The sequence below is a fragment of the Salvelinus namaycush genome, chromosome 16 (genome assembly GCF_016432855.1).
Source record: "Salvelinus namaycush isolate Seneca chromosome 16, SaNama_1.0, whole genome shotgun sequence".
NCBI lineage: Eukaryota > Metazoa > Chordata > Actinopteri > Salmoniformes > Salmonidae > Salvelinus > Salvelinus namaycush.
The window spans coordinates 42553833-42579043 of record NC_052322.1 but is presented as its reverse complement, the minus strand read 5'-3'; the positions used below and the strand labels follow the sequence as shown (position 1 = coordinate 42579043).

The window sequence follows — 25211 nt, the reverse complement described above, 5'->3', positions numbered from 1 at the left end:
ATGCTTTTCATCCAAAATTCCGAATGCTGCCCCCACCCTAGAGAAGTTAAAGTGTGTTTCAGAGGTTGGAGAAAGCATATTTAACCCTCAATTTGGCCAAGTGAGTTTGGGAAGGCTACTGTGACTTACTTAGGGAAGCAGGTGGGACGAGGTCAAGTGCACCCAGTAACTGGCAAAGTGGAAGCAATTGTTGCTTTTCCTGCTCCCACGACTCGCCGCCAGTTGTGCAGATTCCTGGGGATGGTAGTGATACTATCGTACGTTCTGTAAGAATTTTTCGACGGTAGTAGCTCCCCTTACATCTCTGCTCAGTCCCAAAGTACCATTTAAGTGGTCCCAGGAATGTAACTATACTTTTGAGTCCGCCAAAGCGCTACTTTATAGTGCCCCAGTGCTTGCCGCCCCCAACTTTGACAACCCTTTTAAGTCGGAGGTAGACGCTAGTGTAGTGGGGGTGGGTGCGGTTCTCTTGCAGGAAGATGAAGAGGGAGTGGATCGGCCCGTCAGTTTCTTCTCCCGTAAGTTCAACTCGTGTCAGTCAAGGTACTCCACCATTGAACAAGAGATGCTGGCTTTATTGCTAGGTATATGTGGGCTAGGTATATGTGGGCTCCAGTGCCTTGCCTGTACTGGTCTTCACGGACCATAATCCTTTGGTGTTTTTGAAGCAAATGTACAATCAGAACCGCCAACTTATGCGGTGGGCTCTGATTGTACAAGGATACAATGTACAGATTCAATATGTGAAGGGTTTGGCGAATGTGGTTGCCGACGCTCTATCACGGGTTTAGTAACTGGGGATGCGTTTTGGTTTTTGTTGTTGCAAACTGGGAGTTTGCAGGTTTTGGGGTGGGCGTGTTACGTTCCCCAGTCTCTGTGTTGTGGGTTTGTGTATATGTATATTTCAGGAAATGGCTTCCTGGATTCCCCCAAGCAGCTGATTGGTCGGCCCCGGTGCAGATTGGAGCTCTGATCCCGCCCTCTCGTTAGGGGATACAGCTGTCGGCAATTACAAACTCCTTCTGCAGCTTTATTAGCCAGTGTTTCTTTGTTAGGAAGAGAGAGCGTCTTGGTATGTCCTGTGTTTCGTTGTTGGCCTGTATATTGTAAAGTATTTTGTAGCTGGTCCTGCAGATGTATGTCAAAAGGACTGTTTTTGATCATTGAAATTGTTCACTTTACGTTAGTAATTATTCTGTTTTTGCTGCCAGGGGGAGGGGGAAGGCACCTTGGGAGTGCTTTGGCAAGAGAACTGCGGGCATACATATACCCGTAGTATGTACTATGTCTATGCACACTAGGTAAGACCTAGGCGGACCATCCCCTGTATTTTGGTTAGTGCGCCAGTTGGTACTAGGTAGGTAAGGTAGGAGAGGGGGCTTTAACTTTTACTTTCTTTGCTTTGGTTCTGTCCAGACCCTTTTCCCCAAACCTGCCCGAACCTGCAATCCCATACCTTTTTCACTCCACGGGGAGTTGCGTGTAGCAACGTGTTGCGTTTCCCCCCCTCCAAGAGCTGTGCGTAACAAATGCACTGATTGACACATCTAGCATTGGGTACTGAAATGTCAGGTTCCAAATAACTGAACTGAAGGGAAAGGTGAACTGAGACAGGAAGTTCTTCATGCCAGCCATTTTGCTCTGTTAAAGCTGCAGCAGGCCAGTCTGGAGAAAGCAGACTTTGCTAGCAATAGTGCAAAAAGTTAGCTGGAAAGTTGTCGATTTTTCAACGTAGGTGACTGGTGCCGTCTCTGCAAAAAACTGTCTTTGATCAGTTACTTTACCAACTTTAATATCCATAATGTAAAGTGAATGCATTAACAGGCATGTTATCAACAAACGGATGCTTATCTGGCTCCAACTTCTGCTCCTCTGTGTGCAGCGATAAACCCTGCAGCAGCTGAACAGGAGGGGAGGGACTCAACTCTCACACTCTTGTTTGCTTTCTGTGCCTTCTGCCTGCAGACATAAATGTTAATACATCCCAAATAATGAAATTGATATAGTTCATCACGGTAGTCATAGAAGCTGGATCTTCTCTCAGAACATTTTAAATACTGATAGCTTACAGTGTGTAATGACAATTTCACCAAATTGTTAAGTCTTACCTAATGCATCTTTAACATGGAAGCTTACTTAAATTAGAGAATCCATATCCATCTTTGAAACTAAGGCCTGCATAAGTGTTTTCACATGGTGGATGTTGGCCTGCCCTGCTGATCCTGTGTAATGTGTTCAGGTCAGTGACTAAACACAGGTTTCTCTAGCTAGCTGCTGATCCTGTGTATTATGTGTTCAGGTCAGTGACTAAACACAGGTTTCTCTAGCTAGCCCTGCTGATCCTGTGTAATGTGTGTTCAGGTCAGTGACTAAACACAGGTTTCTCTAGCTATTCATATTTCTTGTTGCATGTTCATGTTGTATTTGTACTATATTATCACAGTGAGTAATTTGACTCAGATATGCAGATGTGGTATGACAGTATGATGTTTAGTTGTTCCTATATAGTAGACTGTTGAGTCTAGTGCTATATACTAAGCTTTCCTTTTCATCTTGATTTGACTAACACAATTAGTATTTCATACTGAAATGACAGATTCTAAATGTTTAAACTGCAGGTAAAGGTGAACTGCACTGCAGCGCTAACATGTCTAGTGTCTAAAGCGTTTATGGGCGTCTGTCTACACTTTCTACCATGCAATCTGGAGAAGAGCAGGCGCAACCTTGTGATCATAGATATTCATATTTAGGGTCTTAAAGGACATGGTTCAAGAATAGGGCAATACAAATCATGACTACACTACCAATGATGCAGCTGTTGCATTGCTTGCACACTACAGAGTAGCATCACATGCCGGTAAAAGAAAATACTTTACCTTTCTGAAACCATTTAAAATCGAGGTAAAGTTTGTTTTAGGTGTTACTTGACTAAATCTGATGGTTAGTTTTAATTGGACAGATACTTTAAAAGGTTGACAGACCCTGTTCTATATTAGACAGTGTCATAATATATTAATGCATACCTGTGAATACTGTAGCCTGTGTTAATGAATATTGTTATATATTAATACAATTCAATCTTTATTCTTTCAGATATTTCAAAGCGGTAACTTTGTTTGGAAAGGTGAGTTCCAGCACCATAACCAACTCACATTCTGAAGTGGAATCTGTAACATTCATACTCATCATTATAGGGCAGGTTATCACATTCTGATGTAGCATCTGTAACATTTGTACTCATCATTATTCATGATTCTTCGTAATTATAGCAAGATCAGAATTAATTTTAGAAGTGCATAGAGATGTGCTCACTTACACAACAATATGTTTCATTACATATAAGTCACCATGTTGATCAGGAAGAAACAGCAGGAGGTAGAGTGGGGAGGTGCTGGGAGTAGGAGAGGGACTCCATGGTGTTGATCAGGAAGAAACAGCAGGAGGTAGAGTGGGGAGGTGCTGGGAGTAGGAGAGGGACTCCATGGTGTTGATCAGGAGGAAACAGCAGGAGGTAGAGTGGGGAGGTGCTGGGAGTAGGAGAGGGACTCCATGGTGTTGATCAGGAAGAAACAGCAGGAGGTAGAGTGGGGAGGTGCTGAGAGTAGGAGAGGGACTCCATGGTGTTGATCAGGAAGAAGCAGCAGGAGGTAGAGTGGGGAGGTGCTGGGAGTAGGAGAGGGACTCCATGGTGTTGATCAGGAAGAAACAGCAGGAGGTAGAGTGGGGAGGTGCTGGGAGTAGGAGAGGGACTCCATGGTGTTGATCAGGAAGAAACAGCAGGAGGTAGAGTGGGGAGGTGCTGGGAGTAGGAGAGGGACTCCATGGTGTTGATCAGGAAGAAGCAGCAGGAGGTAGAGTGGGAGGTGCTGGGAGTAGGAGAGGGACTCCATGGTGTTGATCAGGAGGAAACAGCAGGAGGTAGAATGGGGAGGTGCTGGGAGTAGGAGAGGGACTCCATGGTGTTGGTCAGGAGGAAACAGCAGGAGGTAGAGTGGGGAGGTGCTGGGTGAAGGAGAGGGACTCCATGGTGTTGATCAGGAAGAAACAGCAGGAGGTAGAGTGGGGAGGTGCTGGGAGTAGGAGAGGGACTCCATGGTGTTGATCAGGAAGAAACAGCAGGAGGTAGAGTGGGGAGGTGCTGGGAGTAGGAGAGGGACTCCATGGTGTTGATCAGGAAGAAACAGCAGGAGGTAGAGTGGGGAGGTGCTGGGAGTAGGAGAGGGACTCCATGGTGTTGATCAGGAAGAAACAGCAGGAGGTAGAGTGGGGAGGTGCTGGGAGTAGGAGAGGGACTCCATGGTGTTGATCAGGAAGAAACAGCAGGAGGTAGAGTGGGGAGGTGCAGGGAGTAGGAGAGGGACTCCATGGTGTTGATCAGGAAGAAACAGCAGGAGGTAGAGTGGGGAGGTGCTGGGAGTAGGAGAGGGACTCCATGGTGTTGATCAGGAAGAAACAGCAGGAGGTAGAGTGGGGAGGTGCTGGGAGTAGGAGAGGGACTCCATGGTGTTGATCAGGAAGAAACAGCAGGAGGTAGAGTGGGGAGGTGCAGGGAGTAGGAGAGGGACTCCATGGTGTTGATCAGGAAGAAACAGCAGGAGGTAGAGTGGGGAGGTGCTGGGAGTAGGAGAGGGACTCTGTGGCTTTGAATGTCTGAATCAGAGCTCCTTTGAGTTGGAGGCTTCATAAATTGATCTGTACAAATTTGTATTTCAGGTTACGTGACGTGCACACACATGGCAACCACACTGCAGTTGATCGGTGGTGGAAGAGGCAGTTCATTTGAATTCCACTGCATGAACAACGGTGCCACCCTCAAGAAGATTGGAGTGGCGGTGGAAGGCTCGCAGGTGAAAGCTGTGCGGGCGGAGCTGACCGACGGGCGCGTTGCGACATTTGGAAATGCGAACACTTTCAATGAGTTTGAGTTGTACCTCGGCGAGCGCATCTTAAAACTGTCTTTGTGGGGTAACGGCGCCGGCACACGTCTGGGTGCCATCAAGTTAACGACGAGAAAGAACCAGCAGTTTAAAAAAAAAAATACCAGCTGGCCACTGAAGACTGAGTACACCATAGATGTGGGGTCCGGAATCTGCCTGGGGCTGCAGGGCAGGTCTGGCTCGGACATCGACTACATGGGCTTCCTCTTCATCAAAACCATCAAGTCGTCCGTAATGACTGACATGGAGTATCCCACCCTGTCCCTCTTCAAACCCCAGGTGTGTGTAGACAGCTCAGGAAAACTCTACCGATGCTCTAACATTAAGGGGCTGTCCACTTTAAAACATATAATCCAATATGGGGGTCGACATTCATCAGGCATCTCATTTCTAGGACAGTCATGCCTTATGTTTAATTGGCCTTGGTCAGTAAAATAGCCCCAACACCTTTTTTTAAAATGTTTTTTTACCTTTACTCATACGCATCAGTCCACGATAGCAAGCACACACACCTGTTATTATTGTTGGCTTTCTAAAAATCTATATCCATTATTAAATTGTCTTTGTCTTGTTTGAACAACTTGTTTCTTTTTGTTGATTTTAGGTGACCCCAGAAAATGTGAAATCCGTGTCTCACCAGAACGACACCTCCTTGGTTCTAGAAAAGTCCATTACATACAGCAAGACCCTGACCAAGACTTCCTCCTGGTCCGTCAGCAACAAAATGGAGTCCACCTTGAATGTGTCGGTCAAAGCGGGGATCCCAGATCTGGTCGAGGTGTCATCAGGGTTCAGCTTGACCGTGGGAGTGGAGCAATTCACCAGCCTGCAGAAGACAGAGACCATAACAGAATCGGGTACCATCACCGTGAAGATCCCGCCAGGGAAGACCATGGATGTTGAGATCACATTTACATTTACATTTAAGTCATTTAGCAGACGCTCTTATCCAGAGCGACTTACAAATTGGTGCATTCACCTTATGATATCCAGTGGAACAACCACTTTACAATAGTGCATCTAACTCTTTTAAGGGGGGGGGGGGGGGGGGGTTAGAAGGATTACTTTATCCTATCCTAGGTATTCCTTAGAGGTGGGGTTTCAGGTGTCTCCGGAAGGTGGTGATTGACTCCGCTGACCTGGCGTCGTGAGGGAGTTTGTTCCACCATTGAGGTGCCAGAGCAGCGAACAGTTTTGACTGGGCTGAGCGGGAACTGTACTTCCTCAGAGGTAGGGAGGCGAGCAGGCCAGAGGTGGATGAACGCAGTGCCCTTGTTTGGGTGTAGGGCCTGATCAGAGCCTGAAGGTACGGAGGTGCCGTTCCCCTCACAGCTCCGTAGGCAAGCACCATGGTCTTGTAGCGGATGCGAGCTTCAACTGGAAGCCAGTGGAGAGAGCGGAGGAGCGGGGTGACGTGAGAGAACTTGGGAAGGTTGAACACCAGACGGGCTGCGGCGTTCTGGATGAGTTGTAGGGGTTTAATGGCACAGGCAGGGAGCCCAGCCAACAGCGAGTTGCAGTAATCCAGACGGGAGATGACAAGTGCCTGGATTAGGACCTGCGCCGCTTCCTGTGTGAGGCAGGGTCGTACTCTGCGAATGTTGTAGAGCATGAACCTACAGGAACGGGTCACCGCCTTGATGTTAGTTGAGAACGACAGGGTGTTGTCCAGGATCACGCCAAGGTTCTTAGCACTCTGGGAGGAGGACACAATGGAGTTGTCAACCGTGATGGCGAGATCATGGAACGGGCAGTCCTTCCCCGGGAGGAAGAGCAGCTCCGTCTTGCCGAGGTTCAGCTTGAGGTGGTGATCCGTCATCCACACTGATATGTCTGCCAGACATGCAGAGATGCGATTCGCCACCTGGTTATCAGAAGGGGGAAAGGAGAAGATTAATTGTGTGTCGTCTGCATAGCAATGATAGGAGAGACCATGTGAGGATATGACAGAGCCAAGTGACTTGGTGTATAGCGAGAATAGGAGAGGGCCTAGAACAGAGCCCTGGGGGACACCAGTGGTGAGAGCACGTGGTGCAGAGACAGATTCTCGCCACGCCACCTGGTAGGAGCGACCTGTCAGGCAGGACGCAATCCAAGCGTGGGCCGCGCCGGAGATGCCCAACTCGGAGAGGGTGGAGAGGAGGATCTGATGGTTCACAGTATCAAAGGCAGCCGATAGGTCTAGAAGGATGAGAGCAGAGGAGAGAGAGTTAGCTTTAGCAGTGCGGAGCGCCTCCGTGACACAGAGAAGAGCAGTCTCAGTTGAATGACTAGTCTTGAAACCTGACTGATTTGGATCAAGAAGGTCATTCTGAGAGAGATAGCAGGAGAGCTGGCCAAGGACGGCACGTTCAAGAGTTTTGGAGAGAAAAGAAAGAAGGGATACTGGTCTGTAGTTGTTGACATCGGAGGGATCGAGTGTAGGTTTTTTCAGACGGGGTGCAACTCTCGCTCTCTTGAAGACGGAAGGGACGTAGCCAGCGGTCAAGGATGAGTTGATGAGCGAGGTGAGGTAAGGGAGAAGGTCTCCGGAAATGGTCTGGAGAAGAGAGGAGGGGATAGGGTCAAGCGGGCAGGTTGTTGGGCGGCCGGCCGTCACAAGACGCGAGATTTCATCTGGAGAGAGAGGGGAGAAAGAGGTCAAAGCACAGGGTAGGGCAGTGTGAGCAGAACCAGCGGTGTCGTTTTGACTTAGCAAACGAGGATCGGATGTCGTCGACCTTCTTTTCAAAATGGTTGACGAAGTCATCCGCAGAGAGGGAGGAGGGTGGGGGGGGGGAGGGGGAGGAGGATTCAGGAGGGAGGAGAAGGTGGCAAAGAGCTTCCTAGGGTTAGAGGCAGATGCTTGAAATTTAGAGTGGTAGAAAGGGGCTTTAGCAGCAGAGACAGAAGAGGAGAATGTAGAGAGGAGGGAGTGAAAGGATGCCAGGTCCGCAGGGAGGCGAGTTTTCCTCCATTTCCGCTCGGCTGCCCGGAGCCCTGTTCTGTGAGCTCGCAATGAGTCGTCGAGCCACGGAGCAGGAGGGGAGGACCGAGCCGGCCTGGAGGATAGGGGACATAGAGAGTCAAAGGATGCAGAAAGGGAGGAGAGGAGGGTTGAGGAGGCAGAATCAGGAGATAGGTTGGAGAAGGTTTGAGCAGAGGGAATAGATGATAGGATGGAAGAGGAGAGAGTAGCGGGGGAGAGAGAGCGAAGGTTGGGACGGCGCGATACCATCCGAGTAGGGGCAGTGTGGGAAGTGTTGGATGAGAGCGAGAGGGAAAAGGATACAAGGTAGTGGTCGGAGACTTGGAGGGGAGTTGCAATGAGATTAGTGGAAGAACAGCATCTAGTAAAGATGAGGTCAAGCGTATTGCCTGCCTTGTGAGTAGGGGGGGAAGGTGAGAGGGTGAGGTCAAAAGAGGAGAGGAGTGGAAAGAAGGAGGCAGAGAGGAATGAGTCAAAGGTAGACGTGGGGAGGTTAAAGTCACCCAGAACTGTGAGAGGTGAGCCATCCTCAGGAAAGGAACTTATCAAGGCGTCAAGCTCATTGATGAACTCTCCAAGGGAACCTGGAGGGCGATAAATGATAAGGATGTTAAGCTTGAAAGGGCTGGTAACTGTGACAGCATGGAATTCAAAGGAGGCGATAGACAGATGGGTCAGGGGAGAAAGAGAGAATGTCCACTTGGGAGAGATGAGGATCCCAGTGCCACCACCCCGCTGACCAGAAGCTCTCGGGGTGTGCGAGAACACGTGGGCAGACGAGGAGAGAGCAGTAGGAGTGGCAGTGTTATCTGTGGTAATCCATGTTTCCGTCAGTGCCAAGAAGTCGAGGGACTGGAGGGAAGCATAGGCTGAGATGAACTCTGCCTTGTTGGCCGCAGATCGGCAGTTCCAGAGGCCGCCGGAGACCTGGAACTCCACGTGGGTCGTGCGCGCTGGGACCACCAGGTTAGAGTGGCAGCGGGAAAGCAATGGGGAAAGCAAATATCGACCTCGACTACAGGGCCACAGTGAAAGTCACCTGCATGAGCCAGCTGGTCTTCCCATCCAACGGCATCTACACTGGTGTGACTTACACTTCAGTGAGGATGTCCACAAAGGAGACATGAGACAAGTGTATGACATCATGAATAGTATGCACAGTGATAGAATGTGACACCATGACTAATTCTTTGTGTGCCTTTTCTGTTATTATGATCATCTTTGAGTGATTCTAATTGGACCCAGTTCTTTGTCTCAGAGGGTATAACAATAGGTGGGTCTTTCCTACAATCCAGTGCCTTTTGTGTCCATTGACATGTTAATAACACATTTTGTGTTTAATTATTGAACAACATTATGGTTTGTCCCCCATTTACCATAAACACAATGTCATGTAACGATAACTTAATTTCATAACGAATTTGTCTTGTGTGTTTGCCATATCTCCAGTTAAGTTTCAACTTCCATTGGATATACTATTCATAAAATTCACAAATATTGTAATTATCATTACATTTGTCATGCCCTGACCTTAGAGCCATTTTATTTCTCTATTTGGTTAGGTCAGGGTGTGATGTGGGGTGGGCATTCTCTGTTCTATTTTCTATGTTTTTGTATTTCTTTGTTTTGGCCGGGTATGGTTCTCAATCAGGGACAGCTGTCTATCATTGTCTCTGATTGGGAACCATACTTTGGCAGCCTTTTTTCCCACCTGTCTTGGTGGGTAGTTAACTTTGTTTGTGGCACTAAAGCCCTGTAAGCTTCACGGTTGTTTGTTTTGTTGGCGTCATTCCAAAATAAAAAGGAATATTTACGCTCACCACGCTGTACCTTGGTCTGCTTCTGACGACGCCCTTGACAACGTTGAGTTCTCTTTCTAACTAATTGTTTATCCTGATTAACACATGCAGTCACTCAAACAGCGCACATTCCCGCTAAACACACATCGCATCGGTTGACAGACTCGTATTATGATTGCTAAATACTGCAAAATTTAAACACTTGCCCATAATCCCCCTAACCCAAAAGACGTGTAAATATTGGACTATACATTGTGTAGAATACAAGCAGCAACTAACAGCATTTTTGTTGTAATTCTAGTCACTATGGGGCAGCAGGTAGCCTAGTGGTTAGAGCATTGGGCCATTAACCGAAAGGTTGCTAGAATCCCTGAGATGACAAGGTATACATCTGTTCTGCCCCTGAACAAGGCAGTTAACCCACTGTTCCTAGGCTGTCATTGTCAATAACAATTCGTTCTTAACTGATTTGCCTAGGTAAATAAAGGTCAAATTTAAAAAAACTATTTGGAACTATCCAAATAAAGTGAAACAAGTTGAGCTTAGTTGGCGTCTATAGACTATCAACTGATGAGCATGTTCAGTGCGTTTACTAACTCTAGTAATGTCGGGTTCACCTAGGGGTCATAAAAAGGGTTGTACCCAAATGTTTGGTGTATTAGAAAAAATGTATTATGCTTATGTTTTATTAATAGAAGGGGAGGGGTTAAAATACCCCTCCCTCCTTACATTTATTGGGTTTTAGACTACTGATTAACAATAGATATATTCATTGTAGAAGTTTAGTATTGTTCTACATTTGTATTTTAGTTCTCTCTCTCTCTCTGCCTCATTATAAAGAGGCCCTTAGACAGAACTCTGCAGGGGAGTGAAGGAGATAAGACTAGGTAAACATTCCACAATAGGTCAACTTTGGGGGAAGGGGACATTTACTGCTAAGTGTTTAGCTAACAATAAAGGCCCTGTTTATACAGCTTTGTAGGCATGGTTTTGGTCCCAGGAGTAGAGGATGATGATATAGGCAGTGATGTCACCAGGGCGCGACTTAGGGTTTAATAAAACCACTGGAGACCTTTTGGTGGGGGCAGAACTTACTCAGAAACATGCGTGCAATGTTCCTGTTTGTCAACTTCTGTCTGCAATTGCATTAATAAAGGTTTTTGAATGATTTAATTAAAGATATTGTCATAATGCTAATTTCACCAATGAACCAATGATTGACAAAGACGGACGTAAGGAACGAACCCGAACAGTAACCATCTGTAGTTATTCAGTGGAACTATCTAAATTATTATTTATTTAACCTTTAACTAGGCAAGTCAGTCAAGAAAACATTTCTTATTTTCACTGACTGCCTACCAAAAGGCCTCCTGCGGGGATGGGGACTGGGATTAAAAATATAAATAAATTAAAATATAGAACAAAATAGACTTCACGAAGCAGCCACAACTGTCAGTAAGAGTGTCCATGATTGAGTCTTTGAAGAGATTGAGATAAATAACGTGAAAGACTTAATACGCAATAATCACTCAACACATCCACATGCATAACTGCTAGAATTAGTTAAATTACCTTCTAATGAAGGTAATTACCTTCCACTGCAGCACCTGGGGGAATACACTGAACAATAATATAAATCACCATGTAAAGTGTTGGTCCCACTGCAGCACCTGGGGGAATACACTGAACAATAATATAAATCACCATGTAAAGTGTTGGTCCCACTGCAGCACCTGGGGGAATACACTGAACAATAATATAAATCACCATGTAAAGTGTTGGTCCCACTGCAGCACCTGGGGGAATACACTGAACAATAATATATATCACCATGTAAAGTGTTGGTCCCACTGCATCACCTGGGGGAATACACTGAACAATAATATATATCACCATGTAAAGTGTTGGTCCCACTGCATCACCTGGGGGAATACACTGAACAATAATATAAATCACTATGTAAAGTGTTGGTCCCACTGCAGCACCTGGGGGAATACACTGAACAATAATATATATCACCATGTAAAGTGTTGGTCCCACTGCAGCACCTGGGGAATACACTGAACAATAATATATATCACCATGTAAAGTGTTGGTCCCACTGCATCACCTGGGGGAATACACTGAACAATAATATATATCACCATGTAAAGTGTTGGTCCCACTGCAGCACCTGGGGGAATACACTGAACAATAATATATATCACCATGTAAAGTGTTGGTCCCACTGCATCACCTGAGGGAATACACTGAACAATAATATAAATCACCATGTAAAGTGTTGGTCCCACTGCATCACCTGGGGGAATACACTGAACAATAATATAAATCACCATGTAAAGTGTTGGTCCCACTGCAGCACCTGGGGGAATACACTGAACAATAATATATATCACCATGTAAAGTGTTGGTCCCACTGCAGCACCTGGGGGAAAACACTGAACAATAATATAAATCACCATGTAAAGTGTTGGTCCCACTGCATCACCTGGGGGAATACACTGAACAATAATATATATCACCATGTAAAGTGTTGGTCCCACTGCAGCACCTGGGGGAATACACTGAACAATAATATAAATCACCATGTAAAGTGTTGGTCCCACTGCAGCACCTGGGGAATACACTGAACATAATATAAATCAATATGTAAAGTGTTGGTCCCACTGCAGCACCTGGGGGAAAACACTGAACAATAATATAAATCACTATGTAAAGTGTTGGTCCCACTGCATCACCTGGGGGAATACACTGAACAATAATATAAATCACCATGTAAAGTGTTGGTCCCACTGCATCACCTGGGGGAATACACTGAACAATAATATAAATCACCATGTAAAGTGTTGGTCCCACTGCATCACCTGGGGGAATACACTGAACAATAATATAAATCACCATGTAAAGTGTTGGTCCCACTGCATCACCTGGGGGAATACACTGAACAATAATATAAATCACCATGTAAAGTGTTGGTCCCACTGCATCACCTGGGGGAATACACTGAACAATAATATAAATCACCATGTAAAGTGTTGGTCCCACTGCATCACCTGGGGGAATACACTGAACAATAATATAAATCATCATGTAAAGTGTTGGTCCCACTGCAGCACCTGGGGGAATACACTGAACAATAATATAAATCACCATGTAAAGTGTTGGTCCCACTGCATCACCTCTGGGAATACACTGAACAATAATATATATCACCATGTAAAGTGTTGGTCCCACTGCAGCACCTGGGGGAATACACTGAACAATAATATAAATCACCATGTAAAGTGTTGGTCCCGCTGCAGCACCTGGGGGAATACACTGAACAATAATATATATCACCATGTAAAGTGTTGGTCCCACTGCAGCACCTGGGGAATACACTGAACATAATATAAATCAATATGTAAAGTGTTGGTCCCACTGCAGCACCTGGGGGAAAACACTGAACAATAATATAAATCACTATGTAAAGTGTTGGTCCCACTGCAGCACCTGGGGGAAAACACTGAACAATAATATAAATCACCATGTAAAGTGTTGGTCCCACTGCATCACCTGGGGGAATACACTGAACAATAATATAAATCACCATGTAAAGTGTTGGTCCCACTGCATCACCTGGGGGAATACACTGAACAATAATATAAATCACTATGTAAAGTGTTGGTCCCACTGCAGCACCTGGGGAATACACTGAACAATAATATAAATCACTATGTAAAGTGTTGGTCCCACTGCAGCACCTGGGGGAATACACTGAACAATAATATATATCACCATGTAAAGTGTTGGTCCCACTGCAGCACCTGGGGGAATACACTGAACAATAATATATATCACCATGTAAAGTGTTGGTCCCACTGCAGCACCTGGGGGAATACACTGAACAATAATATATAATACCATGTAAAGTGTTGGTCCCACTGCAGCACCTGGGGGAATACACTGAACAATAATATAAATCACCATGTAAAGTGTTGGTCCCACTGCAGCACCTGGGGGAATACACTGAACAATAATATATAATACCATGTAAAGTGTTGGTCCCACTGCATCACCTGGGGGAATACACTGAACAATAATATAAATCACCATGTAAAGTGTTGGTCCCACTGCAGCACCTGGGGGAATACACTGAACAATAATATAAATCATCATGTAAAGTGTTGGTCCCACTGCAGCACCTGGGGGAATACACTGAACAATAATATAAATCATCATGTAAAGTGTTGGTCCCACTGCAGCACCTGGGGGAATACACTGAACAATAATATAAATCACCATGTAAAGTGTTGGTCCCACTGCAGCACCTGGGGGAATACACTGAACAATAATATATATCACCATGTAAAGTGTTGGTCCCACTGCAGCACCTGGGGGAATACACTGAACAATAATATAAATCACCATGTAAAGTGTTGGTCCCACTGCAGCACCTGGGGGAATACACTGAACAATAATATATATCACCATGTAAAGTGTTGGTCCCACTGCAGCACCTGGGGGAATACACTGAACAATAATATATATCACCATGTAAAGTGTTGGTCCCACTGCATCACCTGGGGGAATACACTGAACAATAATATATATCACCATGTAAAGTGTTGGTCCCACTGCAGCACCTGGGGGAATACACTGAACAATAATATATATCACCATGTAAAGTGTTGGTCCCACTGCATCACCTGGGGGAATACACTGAACAATAATATATATCACCATGTAAAGTGTTGGTCCCACTGCAGCACCTGGGGGAATACACTGAACAATAATATATATCACCATGTAAAGTGTTGGTCCCACTGCATCACCTGGGGGAATACACTGAACACTAATATATATCACCATGTAAAGTGTTGGTCCCACTGCATCACCTGGGGGAATACACTGAACAATAATATAAATCACCATGTAAAGTGTTGGTCCCACTGCAGCACCTGGGGGAATACACTGAACAATAATATAAATCACCATGTAAAGTGTTGGTCCCACTGCATCACCTGGGGGAATACACTGAACACTAATATATATCACCATGTAAAGTGTTGGTCCCACTGCATCACCTGGGGGAATACACTGAACAATAATATAAATCACCATGTAAAGTGTTGGTCCCACTGCATCACCTGGGGGAATACACTGAACACTAATATATATCACCATGTAAAGTGTTGGTCCCACTGCAGCACCTGGGGGAATACACTGAACAATAATATAAATCACCATGTAAAGTGTTGGTCCCACTGCAGCACCTGGGGGAATACACTGAACAATAATATAAATCACCATGTAAAGTGTTGGTCCCACTGCATCACCTGGGGGAATACACTGAACACTAATATAAATCACCATGTAAAGTGTTGGTCCCACTGCATCACCTGGGGAATACACTGAACAATAATATTAATCACCATGTAAAGTGTTGGTCCCACTGCAGCACCTGGGGGAATACACTGAACAATAATATATATCACCATGTAAAGTGTTGGTCCCACTGCAGCACCTGGAGGAATACACTGAACAATAATATATATCACCATGTAAAGTGTTGGTCCCACTGCAGCACCTGGGGGAATACACTGAACAATAATATTAATCACCATGTAAAGTGTTCGTCCCACTGCATCACCTGGGGGAATACACTGAACAATAATATATATCACCATGTAAAGTGTTGGTCCCACTGCATCACCTGGGGGAATACACTGAACAATAATATATATCACCATGTAAAGTGTTGGTCCCACTGCAGCACCTGGGGGAATACACTGAACAATAATATATATCACCATGTAAAGTGTTGGTCCCACTGCAGCACCTGGGGGAATACACTGAACAATAATATTAATCACCATGTAAAGTGTTGGTTTAATGACCTGAAATAAAACATCCCCAAAAAGTATTTCTCTCAAATGTCGCTGTTTTGCATTTTCCCTTTACCAAGATAATCCATCCACCTGACAGGTGTAGCATATCAAGAAGCTGATTAAACAGCATGATCATTACACAGGTGAACCTTGTGCTGGGGAATATAAATAGCCACTCTAAAATGTGCAGAATACAATGCCACAGACATATGAAGTTGAGGAAGAGTGCCATTGGCATGCTGAACACAGGAATGTTCACGAGAGCTGTTGCCAGGGAATTTAATGTATATTTTTCTGCCATGTCATTATAGAAAATAGGTCACCACTTCCAACCAGCCTCACAACCGCAGACCATGTCTATGGTGTCATGTGGTTATGCGGTTTGTTGATGTCAATGTTGTGAACAGAGTTCCCCATGGTGGCGGCGCGATTATGTCATGAGCAGGCATGAACTAGGGACAACAAGTACAACTGCACTTCATCGATGGCAATTTGAATGCACAGAGATAAAGTGATGAGATCCTGAGGTCCATTGTCGTGCCATTCATCCGCCCACATCAACTCACATTTCAGCATTCGAGTTCCCGAGGGGAGCAGCGGTCTCGGGCACTGCATGTCAGTGCAAGAGGCGTCACTATAGTCCCTGGTTCGAATCCAGGCTGTATCACATCCGGCCGTGATTGGGAGTCCTATAGGGCGGTGCACAATTGGCCCAGCATCGTCTGGGTTAGGCCGTCATTGTAAATAAGAATTTAACTGTTTAACTCTTGCCACTATAGGGGGTGCTGTTTTCGCATTAGCATAATTTCCTCTACAGATTAAACTGCCTCTTATTCAATTATTGCTCTTACTATATGCATATAATTAATACCATTGGATAGAAAACAATCTATAGTTTCTAAAACCGTTTCAATTTTGTCTCTGAGTTAAACAGAAGTCATTTGACAGCACTTTCCCTGACCAAGAAGAAGAATGCAAGATGTGTATGCTCGCTTCAACGCTCTGCCTATATATGGTCACGCCACCTATGACCCGAAACACACTTCATTCGTCTTCCTCTGGGTGTCAAGAGGACGTCAGAGGAGAAATTTTTTGTTTACCTTGTACTGACGTGAAATAAGACCTATTTCTTTGGCGTGACCGACAACTTCCGGTTCTCTGATTCGCGCTATTTGGAGGTGCGATTGTCTACTGTTTTGCTGCCGTTACGGATGAAAACTATCTCCGTCTCGAAGTTTGTTTGATACATGTGACCATATCATCTTAATGTATGTTTTTTCAATATAGTTTAATCAGATTATTTGAATTTTTTCGGGAGTTTTGCCGTGTTCCGTTCTGTGACTTTTTTTACTTTGGCCAGTCGACCAGTACATATGCTAAATGAAGAGGGAAAGTTGCCATTATGAATGGATTGAACGACTCATCAGGACTAAGGACACATTGATCAACATTCTGATGAAAGATCAGCAATAGTAAGACCCAATTTACGATGTTATTTCATATATCTGTCGTGCATGTGAACTGGTCGCGGGCGCCCAGCTGGTTCTGGCTGGCGTGGCTATGCTAATTTAGCGCTACATTTTGTTTTCGCTATAAAACATTTAATAAATCTGAAATATTGTTTGGATTCACCAGATGTTGGGCTTTCAATATCTGTACGCTGTGTATTTTTCTGAAATGTTTTAAGATAAGTAATTAGTTATATGACGTTGGTCTCTGTAATTGTTCTGGCTGCGTCAGCACTATTTCAGATTGCAGCTGCAATGTAGAACTGTGATTTATACCTGAAAAATGCACATTTTTCAAAAAAAAACTATGCTATACCATAAATATGTTATCAGACTGTCATCTTATGAAGTTGTTTCTTGGTTAGTGGCTATATATATTTTTATTTAGTCGAATTAGTGATAGCTACTGACGCAGGAAAAAACTGTTGGAGTAAAAAAATTGTGTCTTATGCTAACGTGGTTAGCTAATAGATTTACATATTGTGTCTTCCCTGTAAAACATTTTAAAAATCTGAAATGGTGGCTTTATTCACAAGATCTGTATCTTTCATCTGGTGTCTTGGACTTGTGATTTAATGATATTTAGATGCTACAATTTACTTGTGACGCTATGCTAGCTATGCTACTCAGTGGGGGGGGGAGTGGGGGGTGATCCCGGATCCGGGTTGGTGACTCGTTAAAGGTTAACTGACTTGCCTAGTAAAATAAAGGGTTAATAAAAAATAAATACAAAATGAAAATGCATGTTGCAAGCATCTGTACACAATTCCTGGCATCTGAAAATGTTCCTGTTCTTCCATGGCCTGCATACCCACCAGACATGTCACCCATTGTGCATGTTTGGGATGCTCTGGATTGACATGTACAACAGCGTGTTCCAGCCAATATCCATTAACTTCGCATAGCCGTTGAAGAGTGGGAAAACATTCCACAGGTCACAATCAACAGCCTGATCAACTTTATGTGAAGGAGATACTTCGCACTACATGAGGCAAATGGTGGTCACACCAGATACTGACTGGTTTTCTGATCCACTCCCCTACCTTTTTTATTATGTGTCTTTGACCAACAGATGCATATCTGTATTCCCAGTCAAGTGAAATCTATAGATTTGCCTTTTCCCACATGTGTTATGTTGCAGCTGTAATGAATACTCAGGGAGAAAAAGGTGTAGATTCACACGTAGAGCGTTGCAGGTGTTTATTTCGCCTTCACAGAAGGCAGGATAGTGGTCGCAGGCAATGGTCATACACAGGTAGGCAAACAGGCAGGTGAATCAAAACGAGGATTGAAGGCTATAACAGGTTCTCACAAACAAGCTGGGAAAAGGCTTAGTGGAGTCAAAACGAACAATACCTCACAAAGACACAAACAGAATGAACTGAACTAAATAAGGAGCTGATGAGACCAGGTCAGTAACGAACACAGGTGAAATCAATGAACAAAAATGAAAAACAGGGCTACGTTCAAGAATACAAAGAAACAGAGCTACGTTCAAGGAGACAACGAAACAGAGCTACGTTCAAGAAGACAACGAAACAGAGCTACGTTCAAGAAGACAACGAAACAGAGCTACGTTCAAGAAGACAACGAAACAGAGCTACGTTCAAGGAGACAACGAAACAGAGCTACGTTCAAGGAGACAACGAAACAGAGCTACGTTCAAGGAGACAACGAAACAGAGCTACGTTCAAGAAGACAACGAAACAGAGCTACGTTCAAGAAGACAACGAAACAGAGCTACGTTCAAGAAGACAACGAAACAGAGCTACGTTCAAGAAGACAACGAAACAGAGCTACGTTCAAGAAGACAACGAAACAGAGCTACGTTCAAGGAGACAACGAAACAGAGCTACGTTCAAGAAGACAACGAAACAGAGCTACGTTCAAGGAGACAACGAAACAGAGCTACGTTCAAGGAGACAACGAAACAGAGCTACGTTCAAGAAGACAACGAAACAGAGCTACGTTCAAGAAGACAACGAAACAGAGCTACGTTCAAGAAGACAACGAAACAGAGCTACGTTCAAGAATACAACGAAACAGAGCTACGTTCAAGAAGACAACGAAACAGAGCTACGTTCAAGGAGACAACGAAACAGAGCTACGTTCAAGAAGACAACGAAACAGAGCTACGTTCAAGAAGACAACGAAACAGAGCTACGTTCAAGAAGACAACGAAACAGAGCTACGTTCAAGAACACAAAGAAACAGGGATACGTTCAAGAAGACAACGAAACAGGGATACGTTCAAGAAGACAACGAAACAGAGCTACGTTCAAGAAGACAACGAAACAGAGCTACGTTCAAGGAGACAACGAAACAGAGCTACGTTCAAGAAGACAAAGAAACAGAGCTACGTTCAAGAAGACAAAGAAACAGAGCTACGTTCAGGAACACAAAGAAACAGAGCTACGTTCAAGAAGACAACGAAACAGAGCTACGTTCAAGGAGACAAAGAAACAGAGCTACGTTCAAGAACACAAAGAAACAGAGCTACGTTCAAGAACACAAAGAAACAGAGCTACGTTCAAGAAGACAACGAAACAGAGCTACGTTCAAGGAGACAACGAAACAGAGCTACGTTCAAGAAGACAACGAAACAGAGCTACGTTCAAGAAGACAACGAAACAGAGCTACGTTCAAGAAGACAACGAAACAGAGCTACGTTCAAGAAGACAACGAAACAGAGCTACGTTCAAGAAGACAACGAAACAGAGCTACGTTCAAGAAGACAAAGAAACAGAGCTACGTTCAAGAAGACAAAGAAATAGAGCTACGTTCAAGAAGACAACGAAACAGAGCTACGTTCAAGAAGACAACGAAACAGAGCTACGTTCAAGAAGACAACGAAACAGAGCTACGTTCAAGAAGACAAAGAAACAGAGCTACGTTCAAGAAGACAACGAAACAGAGCTACGTTCAAGAAGACAACGAAACAGAGCTACGTTCAAGAAGACAACGAAACAGAGCTACGTTCAAGAAGACAACGAAACAGAGCTACGTTCAAGAAGACAACGAAACAGAGCTACGTTCAAGAAGACAACGAAACAGAGCTACGTTCAAGAAGACAACGAAACAGAGCTACGTTCAAGAACACAAAGAAACAGAGCTACGTTCAAGAAGACAACGAAACAGAGCTACGCTCAAGAAGACAACGAAACAGAGCTACGTTCAAGAAGACAACGAAACAGAGCTACGTTCAAGAAGACAACGAAACAGAACACAATGTTGACTAAGAAAATAAATACAGAACCTTACAGCAGCCTTGTTCTAAAATGTATTCAATTATTTCCCCCCTTATCAGGAGGGCTATGACTTAAGATACCTGGCATCGGAGGAGAAGGGATAGGCTGGCGGAGCACAACACCCCACAACACCCCATAACACAACACCCCACAACACCCCACAACACAACACCCCACAACACCCCACAACACCCCACAACACCCCATAACGACAAAGCAAAGACAGTTTTTTTGTTTTTTGAAATGTTTGCAAATTATAATAAAAAATAAAAAACAGAAATAGCTCATTTACCTAAGCATTCAGACCCTTTGCTATGTGTGTCGAAATTGAGCTCATTGCATCCTGTTTCAATCATCCTTGAGATGTTTCTACAACTTGGAGTCACCATGTGGGAAATTCAATTGATTGGACATGATGTGGAAAGGCACATACCTGTGTATACACGGTCCCACAGTTGACAGTGCATGTCAGAGCGAAAACCAAGCCATGAGGTCAAAGGAATTGTCCGTAGACCTCCGAGACAGGATTGTGTCGAGGCACAGATCTGGAGAAGGGTACCAAAATATTTCTGCAGCATTGAAGGTCCCCAAGAACACAGTGGCCTCTTAAATGGAAGAAGTTTGGAACCACCAAGACTCTACCAAGAGCTGGTCGCCAGGCCAAACTGATCAATCAGGAGAGAAGGGCCTTGGTCAGAGAGGTGACAAGATTCTCTGGTCTGATGAAACCAAGATTGAACACTTTGGCCTGAATGTCAAGCGTCACGTCTGGAGCAAACATGGCACCATCCCTACGGTGAAGCATGGTGGTGGCAGCATCATGCTGTGGGAATATTTTTCAGCGGCAAGGACTAGGAGACTAGTCAGGATCGAGGGAAAGATGAACAGAGCAAAGTACAGAGAGATCCTTGATGAAAACCTGCTTGAGGACGCTCAGGAACTCAGACTTGGTCAAAGGTTCACATTCCAACAGTACAGCAACCCTAAGCACACAGCCAAGACAATGCTGGAGTAGCTTTGGGACAAGGCTCTGAATGTCCTTGAGTGGCCCAGCCAGAGCCTGGTCTTGAATCCGATCGAACATCTCTAGAGAGACCTGAAAATAGCTGTGTAGCGACTCTCTCCAACCAACCTGACAGAGCTTGAGAAGAATGGGAGAAACTCCCCAAATGCATGAGTGCCAAGCTTGTAGCAAGAAGATTCGAGGCTGTAATCGCCGCCAAAGGTGCTTCAACAAAATACTGAGTAAAGGGTCTGGATACTTATGTAAATGTAATATTTCAGTTTTTTGCCATAATTTCTAAAAAGCAATTTTTCTTAGTAATTATGGGGTATTGTTTGTAAAAAAAAAAAAAGTATTTAATCAATTTTAGAATAAGGCTGTAACGTAACGTGAAAAAGTCAAGGGGTCTGAATACTTTCCGAATGCACTGTATATTATCTATTGTGTGTGTGAAAAGTAACACATACACTGAGTGCACAAAACATTAAGAACACCTGCTCTTTCCGTGACACAGACTTACCAGGTGAATCCAGGTGAAAGCTATGATCCCTTATTGATGTCACTTGTTAAATCCACTTCAATCAGTGTAGATGAAGGGGAGACAGGCTAAAGAAGGATTTTTAAGCCTTGAGACAATTAAGACATGGATTTTGTACGTGTGCCATTCAGAGGGTGAATGGGCAAGACAAAATATTTAAGTGCCTTTCAACAGGGTATGGTAGTAGGTGCCAGGCACACCGGTATGTGTCAAGAATTGCAACACTGCTGGGTTTTTCATGCTCAACAGTTTCCCGTGTGTGTCAAGAATGGTCCACCATCGAAACGACATTCAGCCATCTTGACACAACTGTGGGAAGCATTGGAGTCAACATTAGCCAGCAACCCTATGGAACGCTTTTGACACCTTGTAGACACCTTGTGTTCTCATTTACAAATGCGACCTGGCCAAGATAAAGCAATGCAGTGCGACAAAAACAACAACATAGAGTTACACATGGGATAAACACATGTACAGTCAATAACACAATAGTAAAATCTATGTACAGTGTGTGCAAACGTAATAAGGTTAATAGGCCATATTGGCGAAAATTTGGAAATGAAACGCTGGAGTTAAAGATGTGCAGATGATGATGTGCAAGCAGAGGTACTGGGGTGCAAAAGAGCAAAAAATACATGACAGTATGGGGATGAGGTAGTTGGGTGTGCTATTTACAGATGGGCTGTGTACAGGTACAGTGATTGGTAAGCTGCACTGACAGCTGATGCTTAAAGTTAGTGAGGGAGATATGGTGCGGGGGCTGTGCTTTGGCAAAGTGGGTGGGGTTATATCCTTCCTGTTTGGCCCTGTCCGGGGGTATCATCGGATGGGGCCACAGTGTCTCCTGACACCTCCTGTCTCAGCCTCCAGTATTTATGCTGCAGTAGTTTATGTGTCGGGGGGCTAGGGTCAGTTTGTTATATCTGGAGTACTTCTCCTGTCTTATCCGGTGTCCTGTGTGAATTTAAGTATGCTCTCTCTAATTCTCTCTTTCTCTCTTTCTTTCTTTCACTCGGAGGACCTGAGTCCTAGGACCATGCCTCAGGACTACCTGGCATGATGACTCCTTGCTGTGCCTAGTCCACCTGTCCGTGCTGCTGCTCCAGTTTCAATTGTTCTGCCTGCGGCTATGGAACCCTGACCTGTTCACCGGACGTGCTACCTGTCCCAGACCTGCTGTTTTCAACTCTCTAGAGACCGCAGGAGCGGTAGAGATACTCTTAATGATCGGCTATGAAAAGCCAACTGACATTTACTCGTGAGGTGCTGACTTGCTGCACCCTCGACAACTACTGTGATTATTATTATTTGACCATGCTGGTCATTTATGGACATTTTAACATCTTGGCCATGTTCTGTTATAATCTCCACCCGGCACAGCCAGAAGAGGACTAGCCACCCCCCATAGCCTGGTTCCTCTCTAGGTTTCTTCCTAGGTTTTGGCCTTACTAGGGAGTTTTTCCTAGCCACCGTGCTTCTACACCTGCATTGCTTGCTGTTTGGGGTTTTAGGCTGGGTTTCTGTACAGCACTTTGAGATATCAGCTGATGTAAGAAGGGCTATATAAATACATTTGATGTGATTTCATTTGATATAAGTCTCCAGCTTCAGTAATTTTTGCAATTCTTTCCAGTCATGGGCAGCAGAGAACTGCAAGGAAACACGGCCAAAAGAGGTGTTGGCTTTGGGGATGACCAGTGAAATATACCTGCTGGAGCACGTGCTACGGGTGGGTGTTGCTATGGTGACCAGTGAGCTGAGATAAGGCGGGGCTTTACCTAGCAAAGACTTATAGATGACCTGGAGCCAGTGGGTTTGGCGACGAATATGTAGCGAGGGCCAGCCAACGAGAGCATACAGGTCACAGTGGTAGTATACGGGGCTTTAATGACAAAACAGATGGCACTGTGATAGGCTACATCCAATTTGCTGAGTAGAGTGTTGGAGACTATTTTGTAAATGACATCGCAGAAGTCAATGATGGTAGGATAGTCAGTTTTATGAGGGTATGTTTGGCAGTATGAGTGAAGGAGGAAGCCAATTCTACCTTTCATTTTGGATTGGAGATGTTTAATGTGAGTCTGGAAAGAGACTTAAAATTTTTACCAGACACCTAGGTATTTGAGGGCAGCGATCGGTTGAAGAGCATGCATTTAGTTTTACTTGCATTTAAGAGCAGTTGGAGGCCACGGAAGGAGAGTTGTATGGCATTGAAGCTCGTCTGGAGGTTAGTTAACACATTGTCCTAAGAAGGGCCAGAAGTATACAGAATGGTGTCGTTTGCGTAGAGGTGGATCAGAGAATCACCAGCAGCAAGAGCGACATCATTGATGTTTACAGAGAAAAGAGTCGGCCCGAGAATTGAACCCTGTGGCACCCGCGTAGAGATTGCTAGAGGTCCGGACAACAGGCTTTCCGATTTGACACACTGAACTCTGTATGAGAAGTAATTGGTGAACTAGGCGAGGCAGTCATTTGAGAAACCAAGGCTGTGGAGTCTGCCGATACGAATGTGGTGATTGACAGAGTCGAAAGCCTTGACCAGGTCGATGAATAAAGCTGCACAGTTTTGTCTCTTATCGATGGCGGTTATGATTTCATTTAGGACCTTGAGCGTGGCTGAGGTGCACCCATGACCAGCTCGGAAACCAGGTAGCCTAGCGGAGAAGGTACGGTGGGATTCGAAATGGTCAGTGATCTGTTTGTTAACTTGGCTTTCGAAGACCTTAGAAAGACAGGGTAGGATAGATATATGTCTGTAACAGTTTGTGTCTAGAGTGTCACCCCTTTTGAAGAGCTGGATGACTGCGGCAGCTTTCCAATCTTTGGGGATCTCAGACGATACAAAAGAGAAGCTGTTGACCGGGGTAGGGCTGGCCAGGTGGAAAGCATGGCCAGCCGTAGAAAAATACTTTTTGAAATTCTCAATTATCGTGGATTTATCGGTGGTGACAGTGTTTCCTAGCCTCAGTGCAGTGGGCAGCTGTGTGCTATTATTCTCCATGGACTTCACAGTGTCCCAGAACATTTTGGAGTTTGTGCTGCAGGATGCAAATTTCTGTTTGAAAAAGCTAGCCTTTGTTTTCCTAACTGCCTGTGAATATTAGTTCCTAACTTCCGTGAAAAGTTCCACATCGCGGGGGCTATTCGATGCTACTGCAGTACGCCACAGCATGTTTTTGTGCTGGTCAAGGGCAGTCAGTTCTGGAGTGAACCATATCTGTTCCTGGTTCTACATTTTATTGAATGGGGAATGCTTATTTAAGATGGTGAGAAAAGCACTTTTAAAAAGCAACCAGGCATCCTCTACTGACGGAATGAGGTCAATATCCTTCCAGGA

The 25211-nt window shown here is 44.7% G+C and overlaps 1 protein-coding gene across 1 annotated transcript; it reads left to right on the top strand.

Moving 5' to 3' along the window:
- Positions 1 to 4733: 4733 nt before the first annotated feature.
- On the top strand, positions 4734 to 9032 carry LOC120061688 (aerolysin-like protein). Its single transcript, XM_039011582.1, has 3 exons — positions 4734 to 5216; positions 5542 to 5848; positions 8896 to 9032. The coding sequence occupies exons 1-3, from the start codon at positions 4734 to 4736 to the stop codon at positions 9030 to 9032; spliced, it is 927 nt and encodes a 308-aa protein (XP_038867510.1).
- The last annotated feature ends 16179 nt before the right edge of the window (positions 9033 to 25211 follow it).